The sequence below is a fragment of the Chaetodon auriga genome, chromosome 2 (genome assembly GCF_051107435.1).
Source record: "Chaetodon auriga isolate fChaAug3 chromosome 2, fChaAug3.hap1, whole genome shotgun sequence".
In the NCBI taxonomy this organism is placed as follows: Eukaryota; Metazoa; Chordata; class Actinopteri; order Chaetodontiformes; family Chaetodontidae; genus Chaetodon; species Chaetodon auriga.
Genome location: NC_135075.1, coordinates 28,755,373 through 28,775,800, shown reverse-complemented (window position 1 = coordinate 28,775,800; position 20,428 = coordinate 28,755,373). Strand labels below are relative to the sequence as shown.

Sequence of the window (20,428 nt, the reverse complement as noted above, 5' to 3'; positions counted from 1 at the left end):
GGTCATATGACATTATTAAAGCAGCAAAGCCAGTATGAGAAACACCATAGTCCAGCCCTGTGCGAGCTCAAGGGGTGATCCACCTATTTAGTATTGCACTTGAGTGACAAAGTAGAAAGAAGAGATCCTGTAACATAATGCAACTCCACAGCTTTTTTCATTCAGACCCCCCTGATTGGTTGACACCTACATCTGTCAAACTCATGCAAACTCCACATCCGAGGTATTCTGTTAAAGATTTTGTAGTCACTTCACTGAGTGCGGAAAATCCGATCGTTTTAACTTTTTCAGTCTTGTATGTTAGTAACATGATTTCAAGCTGCTAAATAATACGGACGATCATACGGAAATTTCCAGGCTCTTACTGCAGAACAATGTGGATTTACATGTTTTCACTGAGCTGCAGTCTGAAAAATAACTTGCGTTGGTTTCAGGAGCATAAAAGCACAAAAAAAGAGAGAAAGAAACACGGAAGATTCATGAAAGACACTGAAAAAAAAATACTTCCAATACGAACTTCACGTTCTTCTTTTTCCAGCTGCTCAGCCCACCCAACCAAGCATGGACGTCCATTTAGTGTAGGCTTTTTCGGGACCAACCTGGGGTTCAGTGTCTCGTCCATGGACGCTCTGACATGCAGACATGTGGAGGATGGGAATCGAACCACCGGCCCTGCGATCCATAGACGACCCGCTCTCCCTCCTGAGCCTCAGCCGGCCCGTTTCCAGTGACGCTCTGTGTTCACAAAAGGCTTCAGACCACGGTCACAAGTTCCAACCTTTTATTTGGATTATTTACATGTGTTGTAAAGGCCTCTGGCACCCTCCCAGTGCAGACAGAGGAGTCAGCATCATCACCTTCATCGCACAGTACGCACAAGTCATTAAAAATAACAGCAACGACTATTTAACATCAGCATGTAGAAATCCAACAAGGACAAGAGGGGAAAACAGGGAAAATGTGAAGAAAAGGAAGGAGAAACAGGAGAACTGGAGGAAGAAGAAGGGAGAGAGGAACCCTCCATTTTCCTCTGAAGGTAAAAAAGAGCTCGGATTGGTTTCAAAACCAAATTCCTCCCTGAGCTCCTAATCCGGGAGTGAAAGTAATGGTAAAGATAAACATCATAAACCAGATCTAATCATCTGCCATATCTTGGTGGATCAGCATGGCTTTCCTCTTTTTATTACAGGATGTAGCTCACCTTTGCATATACTGATAAAACTGCTGTAATGGCTGGTTATTCATGGGATTATCACAAGTATATACAAGGATGGATGGTGTAGAGTACAGCCTACGTAAAGGTGAACTTCATAATGCCATGAACAAACTTACTGTAAGGTGAGTCAACCCTTAACTGAACCAAGAAATGGCAACAGAGCAGCGCTACAGATTTATAATCAGACTCTGTTTTTTGGTTATAATTTGTTTAAACAAGTTTGCAGGAAGTCTCCAGATAGTTGTTTTTGATAGAAATGCTGTAAGTCGGTGTGACCAAACCGACCGTTGACAGAAGGTATGTGTTTGTTTTCATCTTTAACAGGATGTGGGAGGTTCAGGAAGAGGACAAATAAGCTAAAAGAAAAGACGTAACAGAGATGGCAAAGGAGAGAAACGTTGAAAAGATCAAAGGAAAAGAAAGGGAAATGAGAGAAAATCAATCATGAAAGGAAGAATCCAGGATGAAGAGCAAAACTGGGCAAAGGAATAAGAGATGAATGGAGGGAAGGAAGAGACGGAAAAGAAGGAAGGGAGAGAGACGGGAGGTAAAGAAGATTAAACGTAAAGAAAAGTGGACAGATGTTCAGAGGAAAGGTTCTCGAAATGGAAGGCGGTGAGTAAAAGTGTTTGAAGAAGAGAAAAGATGGAGGGATGATGACCTGGACAGACGAAGAAGGAAGTTCAGAATTCATCAACAGCAGCAAACCTTCTGTCTGTTCCTCTGTTTTGACCGTTTATCACTGAAATGTGGCAACATACCGAGGACTTCGACACGTCCATCACCGCCTCCACTGCCTGACGATGATTTCACGTTCTGAAAACCTCCTTAATCAGCACAAACACATGAACTGCCAACAGTTTTTTGTTATTTCATTTTTTATTTCTTTTTTGGGGGCATCGTTCTCTCTGTTCTGAGGTGGGTGGGACCGCATCTCTGTGCACCAATCAGGATTTAGCAGTATTTGAATCAACGCGTTGTGACAGATTGTTGGCTCGTGTTTCCAGGACGCCGTCAGTCACATGATCACACCACCGTGTTGGATGGTTTAACTCATCATGGACAATGTCTGACAATGTTTTTAAGGACTTTCATTTTGATTGTTGCACCTTCACTATTTAATGTCATATGAAAATACTTCACATCTGAAGCCACATTTTCAGGGGCCTTTAAGCAGGAACCTTTGTGTAAACTTTAGCAAACTTTCATATAAAAGAGCCAAACAGATTAATGATTTTCAGCAAAAGGAGAGTTCTGAAAATCGCTCAACTTTAACATCTGTACTATTTCAATGTCCTCATCAAGAAAGCTCTGGAAAAAAACGAGTAAATCAAGGTGAACAGCGGCTCTGGAAGGTCAACAGTGACAAAAACAAACAAATAAAATCATACGCTCAGAAACAAACTCAAGCCAGCAGCGGCCTGGAATGACCGAAAATTAGCCGTAATGTGAAGTGTGGTGGTTTTTAGTGAATGGACTAAAACTTCTGAAACCACCTGCATGGTCTTTACTGTGCATATGGACGTTGGCTGTGTGGAGTCTCTGGTGGTGCACATCGAATTTCACAGCCTTCATCTTCAAGAATACACGAATAATAGCAACAATTAAAACAATAATAATTGAGAAAATCAGATTAATAATTGGCATTGGCTTTTCATGAGAGACGGGTTCTTACTCTCACTTGTAAACAAAACACACATTTTTGAGTTTTTCAGACGGGGTCAGAGGTCGCTGGCTGGGCTCAGCAGAGTGAGGTCATCGTGTAACGCCTCAGGGGTTTCTGTATATTTGTATAAAAGCTGCATAATTCCAAGTTTCAAGTTGGAACACAAACCAACTTTGTAACAACTGATAATGTAACTTGAAGGCAATAAACATGTGAACGTGTTTTTAATTGATAATAAAACCTGTTTATATTGTCACATTTTTCTTTGTTTTTTCTTACCCCGTGGCTCCATTTTGAGCTCTCAAACTTCGGATAACAGTTTGTCGTGTATAAAACATCAAATACGAGCTCGTCTTTTATATGTAAGCGACACAATCAGGGGTGCCGACCCCAAGGTTGAGAAACGATCCATTAGAGGATTGAGTGGTAGCGTCACATTCATCATGATTTGATTTGCGGTGTGCTGTCACGTCGATCTGATGATGTTATTAATAACCAGAGTTTTATCAACATTTCCACGACATTGTGTTTGGACGAGTTAACTCGCTGATTAATACGCTGCATTAGAGCCCGGCAATAATTGATTACTGTCACAGATTTATCAGCTTTCAGTGGAACGGTTTGTGTATTGTATAATCTTATCTTATCTTATCTTATCTTATCTTATCTTACATTTCACAGGAGTTGGCGCAGGACAGTTAAATATATAGAGGTTTAAAGTCTTTTTTTGTGTGATAAAGATGTGTTATTGAAGCAGCTACAAATAAATCAAAGTCATTTTTTTTAGTGTTGACTTATGTTGCTTGCCTGTAAACAGATTTCATATGTTCATGTTTCATATGTTGCATGTTCATCTGTTGTGCAGATTATGGCTGATTAACTGGAAGCGTATTAGTCAGTCATTAGTCTACAAATTACATAGTTTTTTTCCTGGAAATGTTTTGGAAATTATCAGGAAATCATTGTGAAATTATGTCACCAGAAAAAGAAAGTGTTTCAAATTAAACATTAATTTGATTTATTTGATGTGGCTCTTCTGTTGGGATGTGTTTTTGATTTTAATTTCATAAAAATTTGCTCTAACAAGGTCAGTGACCAACAAGCCTCAGTATGTTGCCGCTTCAGTCGTGTTGTTTGAAGTCCTGCAAAGCAGCAGATGTTGATCTGATGAGCTCTGGTTTTTCCAAACGTGGCTGCCGTCAACTGCAGATCTGTGTGTGTGTGTGTGTGTGTGTGTGTGTGTGAGTGAGTGAGTGAGTGTGAAACCCGTTGGTTTAAGATGCATTTTGACGGCAGACTGCTGTTTTACTATCTCCCTGTGGCTCTACACAGCATCGAGTTTCCATTGCAGTGTGTTTTTTCTTCTGTGTGTGTCACTGTGCGTAACTCATCATTTTATGATGTGCACTGGCAATACCCTGCTGTTTTAGTATCTCCCTGTGGCTCTGACACAGTGTCAAGTTTGTCTCTGTGTGTTTTCACTGTTGCGTTTGAATGTGTGTGTTTGTGTGTGTCCAGCTCCCTGCTGTTTGATGGCCGTATGCTGTCATCCAGATCTCTGTCTGTCCATGCTGCTGTCTGTCTGTCTGTCTGTCTGTCTCTTCCTCCACAGTCCTCGGTTCCTGAAGCACAGAGGACAGATCGTTAACAACAACTCAAATGAACGTTAGCAGCAATTCGTCACAAGTCAAAATCACAGAGAACGAAAGCCCTTTGAAGACTCAATGGGCTACGGCCAGTTCAAAGTGTTTTTACACAAAAACATACATGACAGAGCAGAGTGGAAGACATGAAAAAATAAAGAAAAACAAGTAACACTGAGAGTCTACATCCATGTGAGCGGCTCTGTGGGTTACACTTAGGATCAGCGGTGATCTGATCTGAACGCTAATGTCAGAATGCTAACATGCTCAACCTGAAAATGGAAAGACGTTAGCATGTTAGCTAATTATCAGCAAACACAAAGTGCAGCTGAGGCTGATGGGAGTTTAATTTGAAAACAGAACCAAAGTGCAAATTGTAACCGACCTAAAGATGGCGCTATACATAAAGTCAGAAGGTCACCAAAGTTTTTACAATTCATTCTGAGGGCCACATGAATGTGTGCACCAAATTCCACGTAAATCCATCCAGGAGCTGTCAAGATATTTCACTAAAACCCAAAAATGCCAACCTCATGCTGGTGTCAGAGGAAGCGCCTCTGTGTGTGTCTGTGCTGCATTTCAGTGGGTGTTGACATTTTTGAATGTGTGAACTGACCAATCAACAGACATAACACACCGCAGATGATGCTCACATGGCTGAGAGACAGTGAGGCAGAATGACGTGAAAATTTACAGGATGAAACAAAGCTTTAATTAACCAAAACATCAGAGACATGTTGTTCAGATACACACTCTCAAATTCTTGGAATATTTTTGGCAAAACAAACAAACCACACTGAAAACAAAAGGACGAGGCTGCTTTTCCAACTGTGCCACAGAAAGTTCCAGACAACAACAATCTACATGGAAAGGGCCTTGAGATGCTTTATTAATTGATCTATGGGCCCTTTGCTGCTTGCTGATTATTCCTAAATTAATGTTTCCATTGAAATTACCCAGAGCAGCATTACAGCAAAGACAAACGGTATCTTCCTAACAGGCATCCAGTGTCTCATATTTCTCTCCCTCATGTGGGCATTTGAGCTTGTCAGGGTGAAAACCAAACCTTTTTGCATAATTAGGACTCTTATCCTTGTTCTCGTTATCTAATCTATCCGATCCACTGACTTGTCTTCGTCATTCTTGAGCGTGTGAGACACTGCTGACTCATGCTGCACATTTCAAGGAACAGTTCAACATGTGTTTTCTTTGTGAGATAAATAAGTTTGAGCATGTCCCTTCACCTAAAGTCATAAACCGCCGTCTTGATGTTTCTGTTAATGTTTGCATTAAACAAGACTTGAAAGGTGCTGATAGGTGTATTTTTCACTCTATGACCTGAATGTGGTGCCATATGTAGGCCTAACACAGACACTGAGCTTGATATCAGTCTCCTCCTTCCTCCTCTTGTTGTATTCCTTCCACTCTCTGGAAGGAATACAACAAGCGTACTTTTCAGAATGCTGACCTATTTAATTCATATTTCAGACAATAAAGCATAGAGAGAGTGAGATAGAAGGAAACCAGACGTTCTAGCTGAGCTGAAACATTTTCCAAGAAAATGCACCTCAGATTTTACTATTGTTCCACCCGACATGACGAGCTGTGGAGACGTCAGGTGTGTAAATCAAACCTGCTTAGTTGAAAATATTTGAATCAGTTTCTGACAGATTGACTTATTAACAGCCATTTCTCCTGCTCCGTTCACAGGGGAGGTCATTTAAAGAAGTATTTCAATGCTGGAGGATTTTCACAAAACTGGGCTTTGCAGTGGAAAGACACAAATATGTTTGAAATAGATGCAACATGAACAGAGGAACAGTTTTGGTCTCCACAGCTAATTTCCCTGTTCGTGACAACTGTACGGGGTTGAATGTTGACATAACTCTGCTGCTCATTTTAATTCAGGCTTAAAGTTATGCTGACAGCTAGCTGCTCGACTTCATCAACCAGGCTCCACCTCTTGGCTCATTTTTATAGTTTGGTGAAGTCACTGCCAAGATGGCGACGGTCGGAGCCAATGTCAGTGAGCTTTACAACGGCTCTTCAGAAACCTGTGGATGACGACACTAAGACTACGTTCAAGTTTCATACAGTCTATGAGCGCACTTAGTTGAGGAGAGAGAGCACAGGACAGTCCAGGCTGTCGTGTCGCAGTTGCTTCGGATTCTGTGTCGCTAACGTTATGATATCAAATTAAACATGTTGAGTGTTCAATGATGAGAAAGACACAGAGCTGGCTAACTCACTACACGCCAAGAACTGTCATCGTCTGCTAAGGTTACAACTGTGCAAATAAAAATGGTCATATTAACGCTATACTAGTACCTAGCATCCTCAGCTAGCATTAACAGATAGGCTAACATAGTTAGCTAGCAAGCTAAATGTGGTAACAAGGTGTGCTGTGGGGTGATTTTGTGCTATTACTTTTGACTTGGCTAACATTAACTCTTCTTCTCATGTTGGTCAAATAAGAGCAGCATTAGCATTTCTTCAAGGGCTAGTTTGCTATTCCGTCTTGCAGGATTACTGTAGTTAACTGTACTGTAGTTTCTTGATTAGCATCACAGACGTTAAAAAAAGTGAGACAGAAGGTCTTATTTCTTGGTAAATGTAAGTAGCCATGTATGTCTTAAGAGGCTGAGTTAGCTCACTTGTTTTACATCTATCATAATAAATAGTAAGTGAATAACGTTTATTATCCAGTGTTGTATTTCAAATGAGAAGATTCCTTCATTTTCATAACCTGTGTAGGAAATTAGGACTTCATTTTGATTGAGCTTTGTTCTTAATAGAGACATCAGAGAGAGACAGAAGGAGAAAGGGAGACGGCCCAGACCAGACAGGGAAAGACAAGATGAGTGAAGAGGTAAGAGTTTAACCATGAGTTATGTCCACCGCTTTCCACATCAAACCAACACCCTTGACTACACAGTGCATTAAAATATGTTTCTGAAAATATTTGAGGTGAGGAATAAGCAGTGCAGTAACATAATCTTGATCATATTTGATCAGTTTTGCCCCGTTTGACGGTTTGATTTGAGATACATGCGGTGAGCTGCCCTCTCTCCATCCACTGTCTGTGGAGGTGGGAGCACAAAAAAACCCATTTTAATGATGGAAAGTGGGTTGAAAATTCTTTTTTTTCTCTTTTTTGTCCTTGTTGAACTTGGCCTTTCTGCCAAAACATCTAATGTTCATGCTTGCATACATTTTTTGGGTCCACAGCTTTAAATGAAACCACAGTGGTCTTTAAAGTATTGAAGGACAACTCCAGCCTTGATTGGTCAGACCTACAGTACCACATTGTTTGTGCTGAGGGAAAGTGTTTGGGGACTGGATCATCAGGGCGCCACATGAACTCAACAACCCTGTTCTGAATAGTGATGTTTAAGACAGTCAGACAGACCAAAAAAAGAAAAATAAATAAATAAATAAATGCAGTGCACCATCAGTAGATTATCAAAGGCTGTCCTAAACCACCACTTTAATCACTGCATAAAATGTTGCCATTGTGTGTTTCTGCAAACCAAGGACGCGTCGGATTACAGGTACATTTATGAGCTGAGTTTCTCATCAGGTGGAGGACGTGGTGGTGGTGGTGATGACAGGTAGGCAAGCAAACACTGTTCTAGGATGTCAGGACATTTTCCGTCCGTGTTTGTGACAGTAAATCTGGGTGTTTTCATCCAATCTCTAACCAAGAGGGTTTTGTGCCTAAGGCTTAACTACAGCATTATCACAACAAAAAACTGAAAATTGAATTAGATGTAAATTTTCAGCATATCTGTGGTTTGCAGAAACCTACAATGCCAACATTTATTCTGCTGATTGTGTTGAGAGTGAACTGAGTTCACTGCTGCTGCGTTGTGCTCAGGAGCTCAGCAGACTAAGAGCAACTGTGATCACCAGAGAAGAAATCAGTCTGTGGGCTGAATACAGTGTCAAAGCTGTGAGTTAAACATGTCAGTCCACTATACTGCAGCTGTCATCCAAAAAAGTGTACAGTAACTATAAAAGTAAGGTTTTTGAGAAGTGAGTTAACTGGTAAAACAAGAGCTTTTGGGAAAGGGGACAAGGTTTTGGTACTGTGCTCTTTTATAGACCCACTTCCTGCATAGCATCAAATGTGCACAGACAACCCCGACACTCCATCCCTGCTTTTAGAGCAGACCAGTTATGTGGAAGATATAGTAAATTAAAGTACATTACTGGCTCAAAAGTATACTTCAGTAAAGAGACGGACAGTTTAAAGCAGGAACATGAAAAGCTCTTGTTTCCTGAAAACAAAACTTTTTTTTACACGTTCACATTGAACACATTCACCGTTTCGACTGCGTTAGGTGAGTAAGTGTTTGCTTTTCACTGCTCTGCTGCTCCCACTTAAATCAGTGCAGATCTAAAGGACAACTTGTTTGTGTTAAAGCTTCCTTTTTGGGGCCGTCTTGCAACAGACTGGACACTGAGCATGGCTTACCAAACTACTGCAGTAAATTAGCCATCTGTCATCTTGGACAGAGTTTCTATTGTTAGACTGACATATGCTTGTTTTTGGGCTTATGTGTTGCTATGATAACCCATGTGTGAACAGTATGATGGACTCGAGGCTTAAAATATGACGTGCACGTCACTGAGCAGAGTGTGAGAGAAACCCTGCATAAATAAATGCTTTGATGTGCGAGTGTGGAGAAAGTGAAGAAGCTGGAAAATAAAAGATAATAAACATTGTGGAAAAGTACTGACAGTCATCGGCAATGTTTCCACACTACAGATGATCACTCTGTGTGATGTAGCTGCCTCCTCTGCTGGAGAGCACGGTGCTTCTCTTCTTCTGTGGTGAATTATTGTGTATTGTCAGGAACATCAGTACAACAGGGCAGAAACACACTCCGCCTGGGACTCTCACATGTAAAACTGGACTGATATTCACATTCTGTCTGAAGCCGGCACTGCAAGGGCAGCAGTTTAACTAACGTGATGTATTTGAGGACATTTTCAGCAGATTTCCATGCACTAGGACTATAAATCAGTTTCATCCCTCACATAAAAGTTCAGCTGGACCTCATTCTTCAGCCATATTTTTACACCTTGTTCAAATTGTGCCCTGCCTGAGGAGCTAACTGCCAACGTGATGGGCTGAATTCCACTCGTGCTGAAAATGTATGGAATGGAGTTACGGAGTACTTCGGACAAAAGCGTGCCTGTAAAGACGAATGTTGCATAACTGTGACACTGACATATGCTTTAGGTTACCACCGTGCCCTGTTTCCTTCCCTTTCAACTTCACACGCTTTCTCTTACTTCATCAGCAACATTCAGACTCCTTTACACAGTAATTTACCACATTACTGTATCCAGTGTCCAAAGCGCCCGGCGATGTCAACAAGGATATTTAAAGGATATTTAACACAGGGAACAAAAACTCAGAATACAGTTGAAAACACAACTGTGATCAAGAAATGAAGCAGCCACCTCACAAACGGCTAACAACCAGCAGGAAAATGACAAGACTAACATAGAGCACCACATTCTGAACAGACACATTACTGCACAACTGCAAACTTAGCTGCTCGATCCAGCAATGCATGGTGGGAAATGTGGGCCATTGCCATAGCAAACGTGGTGCAAAGACACACACATATATATACACACACACACACACACACACACACACACACACACACACACACACACACACTGAGCAGCATGCTCTACTCCACTGAGGCTGCAGAATGTAGACAAATCTATTTATTTATTTATTTTGGATGGTTTGGACTTTACACATTTAGACATTTTATTATTATTATTATTATTATTATTATTATTATTATTATTAATCTATTTTGATTATTTCCCCTCCAGATGAATTGTAATGTTTAATTTAATTTGGTTTATGACAAAATACCTGCAAAACATAACCGCCTGCTTCACTTTGTGTTTAGAGCTATTTTTTTTATTTTTATTAATTGTTTTATCTTATAGATTGTTTTGTTGGCATGTTTTGCCTTTACTGGACAGTGACAGCAAAGAGGCAGACAGGAAATGGGGGTGAAACGGTCATGGCTGGGCGGCAGTGGCTCAGTCTGTACCGACTGGGAACCAGAGTTGTCTGGTTCAAGTCCAGCATGGACCACAGTACGCGCTGAGCGAGTCCTCACTGTGATCCTCATCTGAACTGCTTGTAGCACCAACTAGTGCATGTGGCATCTCCAACCAATGCCTGTCTACATGCCTTATGTGTGTGTGTGTGTGTGTGTGTGTGCATGTTTGTGTATTTGAACGGAGTGTAAAAACTGAACGTCCACAACGCGAGATTAATAAAGCACTTTCTACTCTAATCAAAATACTGGCAGCTCGTATTGTTAGCATAGCGGGCCGATGTTAATGCTCGGCTCAAAGCAGCGTTGGGCCTGAGTACAAACTCACGGAGGCGCCAGCATGGCTGCAGACTCCTGTGTTTAATACTGACTGCTTTGGGTCTCCACGTCTTATCACTGCCTGATGCCTGTGGAGTTACAAACAAAAACACAAGGTAAAAGGGCAAATAAAATCTTTATCGTGCCAATGACAGTTGATGGTAATAATTCGATAAGCGATGGTGGTGACGCTTCAGTAGTCCTGTAAATAAAGAGTGGAAACCATGGACCACAGAACACGCAGAGCAGAAATCCACACGAGAGGTGAGGAGACTGTAAATCAATAAAATGATTTGTGGTGCAACGAAAAAATAATCACTGACTCAAATGAGTTTTTCCAACGAGGTCTTTTCCTTCATATTGTTTGTGATCTTGAAATCATCCATCAGTTAGGAACTGGAAACACTGAGGATAATTCAGCGCTTTGCTAATGAAGGAGGACACTGGCCCGCTTCCTGCGTCCAGTCGAATGCCTTTGGTCTTTAATTTAATTGAGAGAAGAAATTTGGAGAAAGTAAATCTCTCCTTTAAACTCCACAGGAGCTGATCCTGCTGTGAGATCTGTGTGACGGCTCGTCAAACTAAACATGTGAAGATGTTTAACTTTGTTTTAAAAGAGAGAGATGTCTCGATTAGAAGTGAGTAATGTTTCAGACAGCATGTAACTGGTTGTATTTCAGCGCACAGCAGAGGCCCGAACCAAATGCTGAAATACAGAGACAACTTGCATTTTGTGCTGCAATGTAAACTTTGATTATCATCAAAGTTACATTAACGAAGTAAAGCTGATTCCTGGTAACTGGAATAAAACCTGAAATAGTTCAGCATGGTCCTTTAACCCGACCTCAAAGCGTTTAACCTCATCCATCCAACAGTGACCATAACAGACTTTAGAAATGTTTCTGAATGACATATCAATGCATTTCCAGCAATAATGGAACAATGCACAGTGTCACATGACCAGAGCTGTTTAGAATAACAACACTAATAATAATAATAAGCTTTATTTATGGAGCACTTATTAGAACAAAGTACAAAATCATCCAGTTAAGGGGGAGAAAAATGAAATAAAAAACCACATGAATGGTAAAATCAAAAATGAAAAATAATTAACAAGAAATAAGAAATTTGAAAAGCAATAACAAACAGGTGTTTTTGGAGCGTTCCACGTCTTTCCCAGTCTTTAGTCGCTCTCATCCCTACGTTGCTGCATCGGATTCAGAATAAGCAGATATTCACATGCATGCTGTTAGTGAGCGCAGTGCATCTGTTCATGGCTTGAACGCCTCTTTAAAATGTCACCTACGTACTTTAAATAATTCCTGTGCGTCTCATTCTGGTGAGATTTTTTTCACTTTTAACGTTCTTTTGAACAATTTCAGAAAAGAAATGAATTTTAAACATCAATAAAAATCAAAACATCCCATTTCATTCCAGAGAGAAAGTTTCTTTTTCAATATCTGCCAACAAACCTTGTGTTTCACATGAGAGAGCTTAATAAGGTCATCAGGTTCGCTATAATGCTATAAGTTAACGAAAGCTATGACATCCTGTTCAATAAAAGCAGCGGGACTGCTCAGTGATTAGACGGAGCGGCCTCGACCTCGGAGAAGGAAAGGGAAGAATTTCACTGCAGGGAGCAATATGAAAACAGCTGATTTGTTTTAAGTTTGAGTGGCGTGATCGAGTTCACGAGCTAGACTTTGTGGGAGAAGCTGGAGTGCTGTGCAGAAACGCAGAATCAAACTGTTTTTGTTCCCATTTCCTGCCAATGCAGTTTGCCTCTTTGTTATCCGATGAGACACGGTGTCTGATAACGTCCTGCTTCAGAGACACTGAGGGGCCCTTTCTCACCAATCTGTCCACATAATCAGGCACGAGCCTGGGGGGCCTTCAATTACAGAAATATACATCTGAGCTCGTGTTTTGAGATGTTATGTAGAGGCGAGTGTCAGGGTTTGTTTAGATGAAGTGGGCTGGAAAAAATCTTGGATGAAGAGTAACACCTTCACAATGACTCCAGCCGCAGCAGACAAAGCTCCACTGGGATCCTCGTTAGGCTTCTGCTTAGAGGAAATAAAAAATAGAGGTTTTGAACCACACACAGAAGGCTGTTCCAGTATTTGAGATCTCCGCTGACGCAGCTGGAGGTGAATTTTTATTTGTGCTGCTGGAATCATAATTCAGTTCAGAATTGAAATACTATATGCAAGACTTCATTAAGAAAATGTGCCGTCCTGCAGGTGAGAGCACTCAAACAAGCACTGTACAAACTCAGTATTAGTCATTAGAGCAAAACAAATCTGTATCAAATGAATCATCGTGAATCGTGAGTATTTTTATACTCTCTGTATATAATGTGCGCAGCCTCTACAGTTGATTAATTGTTGCATCTGTTTTTATTGTCTGTTTGTTCTTGGTTCTTGTCCTACACATCCTTTTTATTCCCTTTACTCCTTTTAGTTTCTACCTTAATGTTAAGAACATTTTTACATACTTGGACTGAGCTTATTTTAAGATGTTTTCAATCATGAAAGCATCCAGGCCTGTTCGTTCTCATTAGATTGTAATCAGCATAAAACGTAGTAAAATAATAGTTTCTTTTAAAATAATTCAGTGGAAAACAACTCCTCAATGGGTAAAATAAAAGACGGGAAGCCATCTAAAGTGATGACAACGGTGAGTAAACGCTGGAAATAAGCAGAGTCTGAAGAACCGGACCGGCTGTTCTGCAGCGTGACCTGTTAAAACTGCAGATCCTGCAGATCCAAAGCAGATCGGTGGGACCGCCTGAGGTGTGAGTGTGATCGTACAGAGTTCTTCATACAGAAAACCTGCTTCTCCACAAACAGAACAAAAGAAAACTCATCTCCCGTTACTATCTGCTGTGTCTGAAGTCTTAAAAAACTGAACATGACTGATTTGGTACTTGTTTGATAACTTCCTGCTCCTTGCAGTCGGGTTCAAATTGGAAGACGTCGAGGCTGATTTGCATCTGATTTGCCCCTTCAAAGCATTACGGAGAGTTCCAGACATGACGAGGCTGCCCCAGAAAATTGACCTGTTCGATATAACTCTGGACTGAACCTCGCTGCGTCGCCCTGTGTGAGCCATCGTCACGTCGGCTGGAAAGAGATGCTAACAAAGCGTGGGACACCGGAGGACTTCAGACGGATCGTGTTTCATTCATACAGAGCTGTCTTTGTCGGGCAATAAGCCTTACTGTAGATTCAATAAATTGAACTGTACTGGCATGCTTATGAGAAGCGTCTCCTTTCTCACCACAAGAGGACATTTACAAGGTCATATGCAAAAAGTTAGCATGCTTTATGTGTTTTTTTTGGTACGGCTGAGACGGTAAAAACGCTGAACTGCAGCAGGACTGCAGCGTATCTTAAAGGTCCCTGCAGAGATGTTTTAAGATGTGTATAAAACCCTGTGCTTTGTCTAATGTGTTTCTAATACGGCTCTGCCACAAAAACGCTCTGTTATACTGTTGAAGTCCTTAAAATGATGTCTGTCATTTCACCCTCATTTAAAAAACGATCAATCTCTGCAAAGACATGTCTAAAGTTTAACTGCCCACACAAGACGTCTCCTGCTGTCCCGAAGAGTCCGCCCTGAGAGTTTGTGCTTTGGAGGCTTCAAGTTTCCACATGACACAGCTGAATATTGAATTTTGGATTGTTTGTGATGTCGCTGACAAAGCTCAAAGGTCCACGTGGATTTTCAATCAGCACAGACAGACTTTCAGCAGATGAGTGTGAAAACAGCCCTCTAGTGTCTCAAGCATTCAACTGTGTCCACGAGAAGAAGACGTATTTTTGAGTGGAGGGGGGCTCAAAGCTAAATCCCACAGCAGCACAGACGAAAGAGCAGAGCTGCTCAGGGCGACTGCTCTGAAGATTTCACCGTTTACGATCGGAGAGCAAATAACCTGCAACATGTCTCCTCGTGCACAAGATCCGAGCAGATTTCAGGAACACTCACCTCTCATGGGTGAATCGAGTCCATCTCTGATGATACGTGACTGTTCTCCTGAATAAAACAACAGAAGAAAAGACCACAGTCAACACACACACACACACACACAAATATGTACTGGAAGCATCCAACTGGCCTCAGATTGTGATTATGTAAAATTTCAGGTCACATAAGGGCAACAGGGGAAGGCTGGAATCCTGAATACTTTCATACAGATTCACAAAAGAACCCTTTGTAAGTTTTCATGTTATTTACAGCAAATTTCCCGGCAATCAAACCAAGATTATCTGCCATCTGCAGTCAGCTGGTGTGGAATTAGAAGAGCAGAGAGCATCAAATCCCACAAGCAACGAATACAACATAGCTTCAATCACAGCAAACCATATATAACACATTATGATGGGAAGGTTTTATTAGCATTTAAGCACCACAATTTAAAATGCAATATATGTCCGGGTTTATGTTAAAGGACATGGCTAAAACAAGGTAAAACTAGTAATTTTAGCGGTGAAGGAGCAGGAATTGACAGTGAGACAAATAATAAACGAGAAGAATTGAAGGATTTAAAGCAAAAATGATTCAAATCATTAAAATGTGCAGTTAAACCTTTGAACTGTCCGTGTGTTGTGACGTTAATGAGGCTTTATTGAAGCCAAATCTGCGTATGTGGCCACGATAACAGAAAGCAGACCGTGTCTGCGAGCGGCTACAATGGCCTCCGACAGTCCAAGACAGCAGCGCTGAGACACGGCAGCAGCTTCTGTAAAACAGCTTCAGAAACAAATGAAGTTCTGACCTCTCCTGGTTGACGGAGCGGGCAGTTTCTTCTGTAAAGCAGACAAAGCTGTGATCCCATAACTATGTCCAGCACTGAATTTTGATACACTACATCTACAGTTCAGGACCAGTTTCAAGTTATGAAGTTACAAATTATAGATTTTTAAAGGAGATTTTCTCGGCCACCTTTTTTTCAGCGGGGCCTCGAATCTCTTTCTATTTAAAAATCTGCATAAACGTAGTTCTGTAAGACACAAGCAAGTAATTGATTTTGTTTTTTTTCAGTATGTATGCTTCTATAATACAATGTTAAATACAAATAGACCTTAAAGGACTAAAGGACAGTGTCATCCAATTGTCCCGTGAAGAGGTGAAGTTGCTTAAATGAACCGTGAAGAAACACTGGTCCGAGGACTGAACCTTGAAGAACTCCTTTTTTAACTGAGAGAAAATAAGACCTATGAGAGAGATAATTCTGACACCACATGCAGCAGAGTCCAAAGCTAAACAAGAAAGTCAAATAAGAAACTGTGAAGAGCTTCAGCTAAACCAACAAAAAGAGCAGAACAGTGCTTTTAGACTGCACGTCTCTCAGTAGGAAGCAGCAGAAAAAAGGGCCACGCTGAGACCAGTGACTGAAAATCTAATCAGAAACAAGCTGATTTCTGGTAAAATGCTTACATGTAGAACATAACGTCATCCTGTTGCATCGTCCAGCAGTGGAAACGCTGTCAGCATCGAAATGCTCGATGTCAAACCTGAGGAAGGTGAGTTCATGCTCTCGTGGGGAAAAGCCTATTAACCCCGTTATTAAAAATAACTGCTTTCACAACTATCAGTCTATCAGTGATCTGCTGTGTGTTGAAATGTTTGTGGTGTGTTTTAATTGTTTAAATGAACCTGTTGATTCGTTCCTGGTAATTAGCTGATCAGTCAATCTACTGGACCCAAACCCTGACGTCGACTAACGTTGAGCTCTTCAAACCATCAGGAGCCTCAAACGCTGTTTCAGTCGGATCAGATGTTTCCATGTGATTTAAAGCTGCAGCCATAAAAACACACTGGAACTGAATTCAAATCATTTCTAATCAATCAATCATTGTGTGTGATGAAGCTCCACGCAGGCCGAGCTCACACGCACGCACACGCACGCACACGCACGCACACGCACACACACGCACACACACACGCACACACACGCACACACACGCACAGGTGTAAATACCGGCATGTGCTCGTGGCTTCCGTCCTGCCTGTGCTCTCCCTCCTCCTCTTCCTCGTCCTCCTCCTCTTCCTCCTCCTCCTCCTCGTCTTCAGCTTCGCTGTTCTGTCTGTGCTCCTCCTCGTCCTCCAGCTCTGAGCTCGACTCCTCCCCTTCCTGCCACGCCTCCTCGCTCTTGCACTCCTCTGCCTTCCTCAGCTCTGCACCAACACACAGAGAGGCCAAAGAAGAATAAGCTGATCTGGAAGTTTCACAGCGTCAGACACGAAAACAGCTGCTCACATCCTCCGAATCATAGTGAAAGGAGCTTCACTGTTTCCTCCACATGTGTGAAAAGCAGCCACGTTTTACAGTTTGTAGCCTCTTTGCAGCAGCATCCATATTTGACGCATTGTCGTCCACCACAAGCTCATTGGTTGTGCTGATATTGAGCTTCAGGTGAGCGTCGTTGTGATGTGGTGAAGCTCTCCATCAGTCGGGAAAAATATTCTCGAGGTGATGACAGCTTGTTTCTCACTGACGGTATTCACTGCAATCATACATGTCCATACTTCATGTCACCAGAAAACACACTTTTTTTATTAAATTCCTTCAAAGTCTTCAGTGCATTTGCTGTAAGAGTCTGGACAGACATGAACGTGAGTTAAAACTGTGTCTCCTGAAACATTTATGACGAAACAACAGAAAATCAGACACAGAACCAGCAGCAAGACAGCAACACACACAACACTCGTACTTTAAATGAGTGTGTGTGTGTGTGTGTGTGTGTGTGTGTGTGTGTGTGGACGTGTATTGCTCACGTTGCCTTTCTTATGATAAACAAACGTGGAGACTAGCAGTGCCTTTAAACGCTCTGATTGGCTCATGTGTTTTTGGTTGGAAGCCGTCACTCACACGAGCTCTAGCATGGGCCGAGCGTGGGGCACCACCGAGGCTCTAACTGAATCCATGCTCTTTGGGATTTCTCAGGAGGGTCCTCATCACCGAACACAACGCCCCTTACCTTACTCCCTTTAATATTTTAATATTTAAGCTTTGCCGTCGTGCTTATGTGACACTGTGAATGCAGCACTCACCCCTGGCAGTGGCGTGACGGTTAGCGGCCAGGGAGGAACACGCAGCCCGGATCAGGCCTGGTGAGAGCGGCGCTCCTGGCTGGAATATTCTGTCACTCAAAATCTAATTTCCCTGCGGTCTCTGTCTCTCATGCTTGTTTGTCTCGAGAGCTGAAAATTATATTTTTAACTTTAAAAAAAAAGGTTTTATTGTTAATGTTTAGAGCAAGTTTGAACCATCAGATGATGTTCATATATTTGGGCTTACGACAGCTCAAACTGACTTTTAAATGCTGCATATCTGTATCTGGTTTCATGACAAATTCAATGTCACGATCAATAAATAACTGAGCCTAATGTTCAGTTTGGGGTCCTGCAGATGGCCGGCACTCTGCAACAGCTCAAAAAACATGCATAAAACTGTTTTATCGTCTTGATTCTTCATGATTACACGACTTCTAAACTTGACTGCTGACATGTTTCAGAAGTCTGCTGCAGAAACTGTCACATCAGCTGTAAAACATGATTATGCTCATAAACAATGTGCCCTAAAGCTGCAATTGGTGTGCACTCTGTGCACAGCACGACCCTCCCAAGACACAAATAAGAGTATCTGGACTTCTGTTCAGCAGCAGTCTGTTCGTCATTCTGTTGTAGGAGAGCTGTTTACCTTCAGCATTATTTAACACAGAACTGTGTCCATGTTGTTCCCCACATCAACATCACAAACCCATGTTTGCTCTACAGTTATTCATGCTAACAAACGCTCATATCCATTACATCTTGTGCAATGTTACACATTTTTTTTTTACTGTTCAACAGTACAAGCATATTTATATACAGTTGATTTTTGTTCTGTATCCATTTTATCGTCTTTTTTGATCTTTCTGTGTCTCTCTTTTGTTGTTTGCTGTCTGTAACAATTTAATTTTCCCGACATGGGATTAATAAAGTTTTATCTTATTTCTTATCTTATCTTATCTTATCTTATCTTATCTTATCTTATCTTATCTTATCAAACTGCTTTGACTGTGAATGAATTTGTGGCAAACAAAAACAATAGAAGTGTTCATGCACCAGCAATCTTGCATATAGAACATGAAGTATCGCCTTATTTGGTGTGATAACAAAGCTTTAATCTTCACGTTTGTTCCAAAGGAAGGGGCGACCACTTATCTGTTATTACCCTGAACCACGATGGAGTGCAGCCAGTCTCATTGAAGCACGGTGGAGGTCAACCCTCCAACGATGAGCCCTGGCATGGAACAATCTCTGGCGCCACCTATGCGCCACAGCAACACCAGAGCTCTGAATCACCGGGCAAAATACCAGCTGTGGGCTGTGATTCACAGGCCTGGGATCAGACTGCACACACACACTTCAGAGCACATCACATAGACTGACATTGCCTGACCTGAACCCTAAAATCAGTGATTACAGTATGGGGTGTTTTGTCCTCATAAGGCAGGTGAGTCCTCACGATGTGACTGTAAACAGGTTTACGTCCCCACAGTGGCAGTAATACACGTCCACACACACACTTGGTTTTGTCTCTGGAGCTGCATCCCAGGCTCCTGGTGCAGATACAGGTTCAGCGCTGAACTTGGTCCAGCTCCACATGCTTTCAGAGAAACTGATCACAGCTTAACACTGACCAGGCTGCGGCTGCTCTCTTTTCATTAGGGTGTCTCCTTCTATTCACTGTGGTTTCGTAGCTTTACAGTTCTTCAGTTCAGTTATTATAAAGTTTTTTTTTTTTTTTATTTTTCCTGGCGGTTGCTGTTGCAAACACACGCAGTGATCTTTCTCTGCACAGTTGGGAACACTTCTGAGTAAGACAAGTAAGATAAAACTTTACTTTTCATAATGCGACATGAAAAGGTTCAAGTCATTTCATGAGGATGTGTTTAAATGTATTCTGTTAGCTTATTGAATGGCTGTATGGAAGAAATTTGGCAGTGCAGAAACATGTGTTGTGCTTTTAATGCTTGGATGTATGAGATACTTTTTTTACATAAGAAGTTGAAGTTTTCCATAAATACCTTTCTGGGAAACTTCTACAATTGGTCTGTTTTACTTTGAGGTTGTTGTTTCCTATCTGCGTCTCTCCTGCTCATGATGTTTCACACTAATTCCCGGGAAAGGCGGTTTGGAAATGAATTATTCAGTTTCGCAGCTCTGCTTCCTCCACCACAAACTACAAGCTAAAGCAAGGTCAAAGGTCAAAATGTGCACACAGTGATGTCAGAACGTGAAGCTACAGAGAGCATTCCTGGTAACCTGCCTCAGAGCACGGCCGCCTCAGGTCGACCACATCCCCTCCAGACCGTGCAGGTCCAGGAAAGTCTTGTGTTCATCGCAGCGTTCTGAACCGCAGCCGAACAGCAGATGGGAGAAATATGTCTTGGCCTCCCTCAGTGCCCTTCTGCCTGCTGTTATCCTCTGCTTT

At 41.7% G+C, this 20,428-nt stretch overlaps 1 protein-coding gene across 3 annotated transcripts in view; it reads right to left on the bottom strand.

The window, feature by feature from the left end:
• Positions 1-767: 767 nt before the first annotated feature.
• Positions 768-20,428, bottom strand: part of raly (RALY heterogeneous nuclear ribonucleoprotein) — a 117,852-nt gene continuing 98,191 nt past the window's right edge. For 2 of the 3 annotated variants that reach the window (XM_076745461.1, XM_076745472.1), the window contains exons 7-9: positions 16,928-17,124; positions 14,932-14,979; positions 2,109-4,504 (exon numbers count right to left, since the gene is read on the bottom strand). In XM_076745461.1, coding sequence (XP_076601576.1) covers positions 14,935-14,979; positions 16,928-17,124 — 242 coding nt within the window. In that variant the 3' untranslated portion in view covers positions 2,109-4,504; positions 14,932-14,934. Of the gene's footprint in view, positions 4,505-14,931; positions 14,980-16,927; positions 17,125-20,428 lie in introns of all 3 variants that reach the window. The other variant, XM_076745482.1, reaches the window with a different exon arrangement.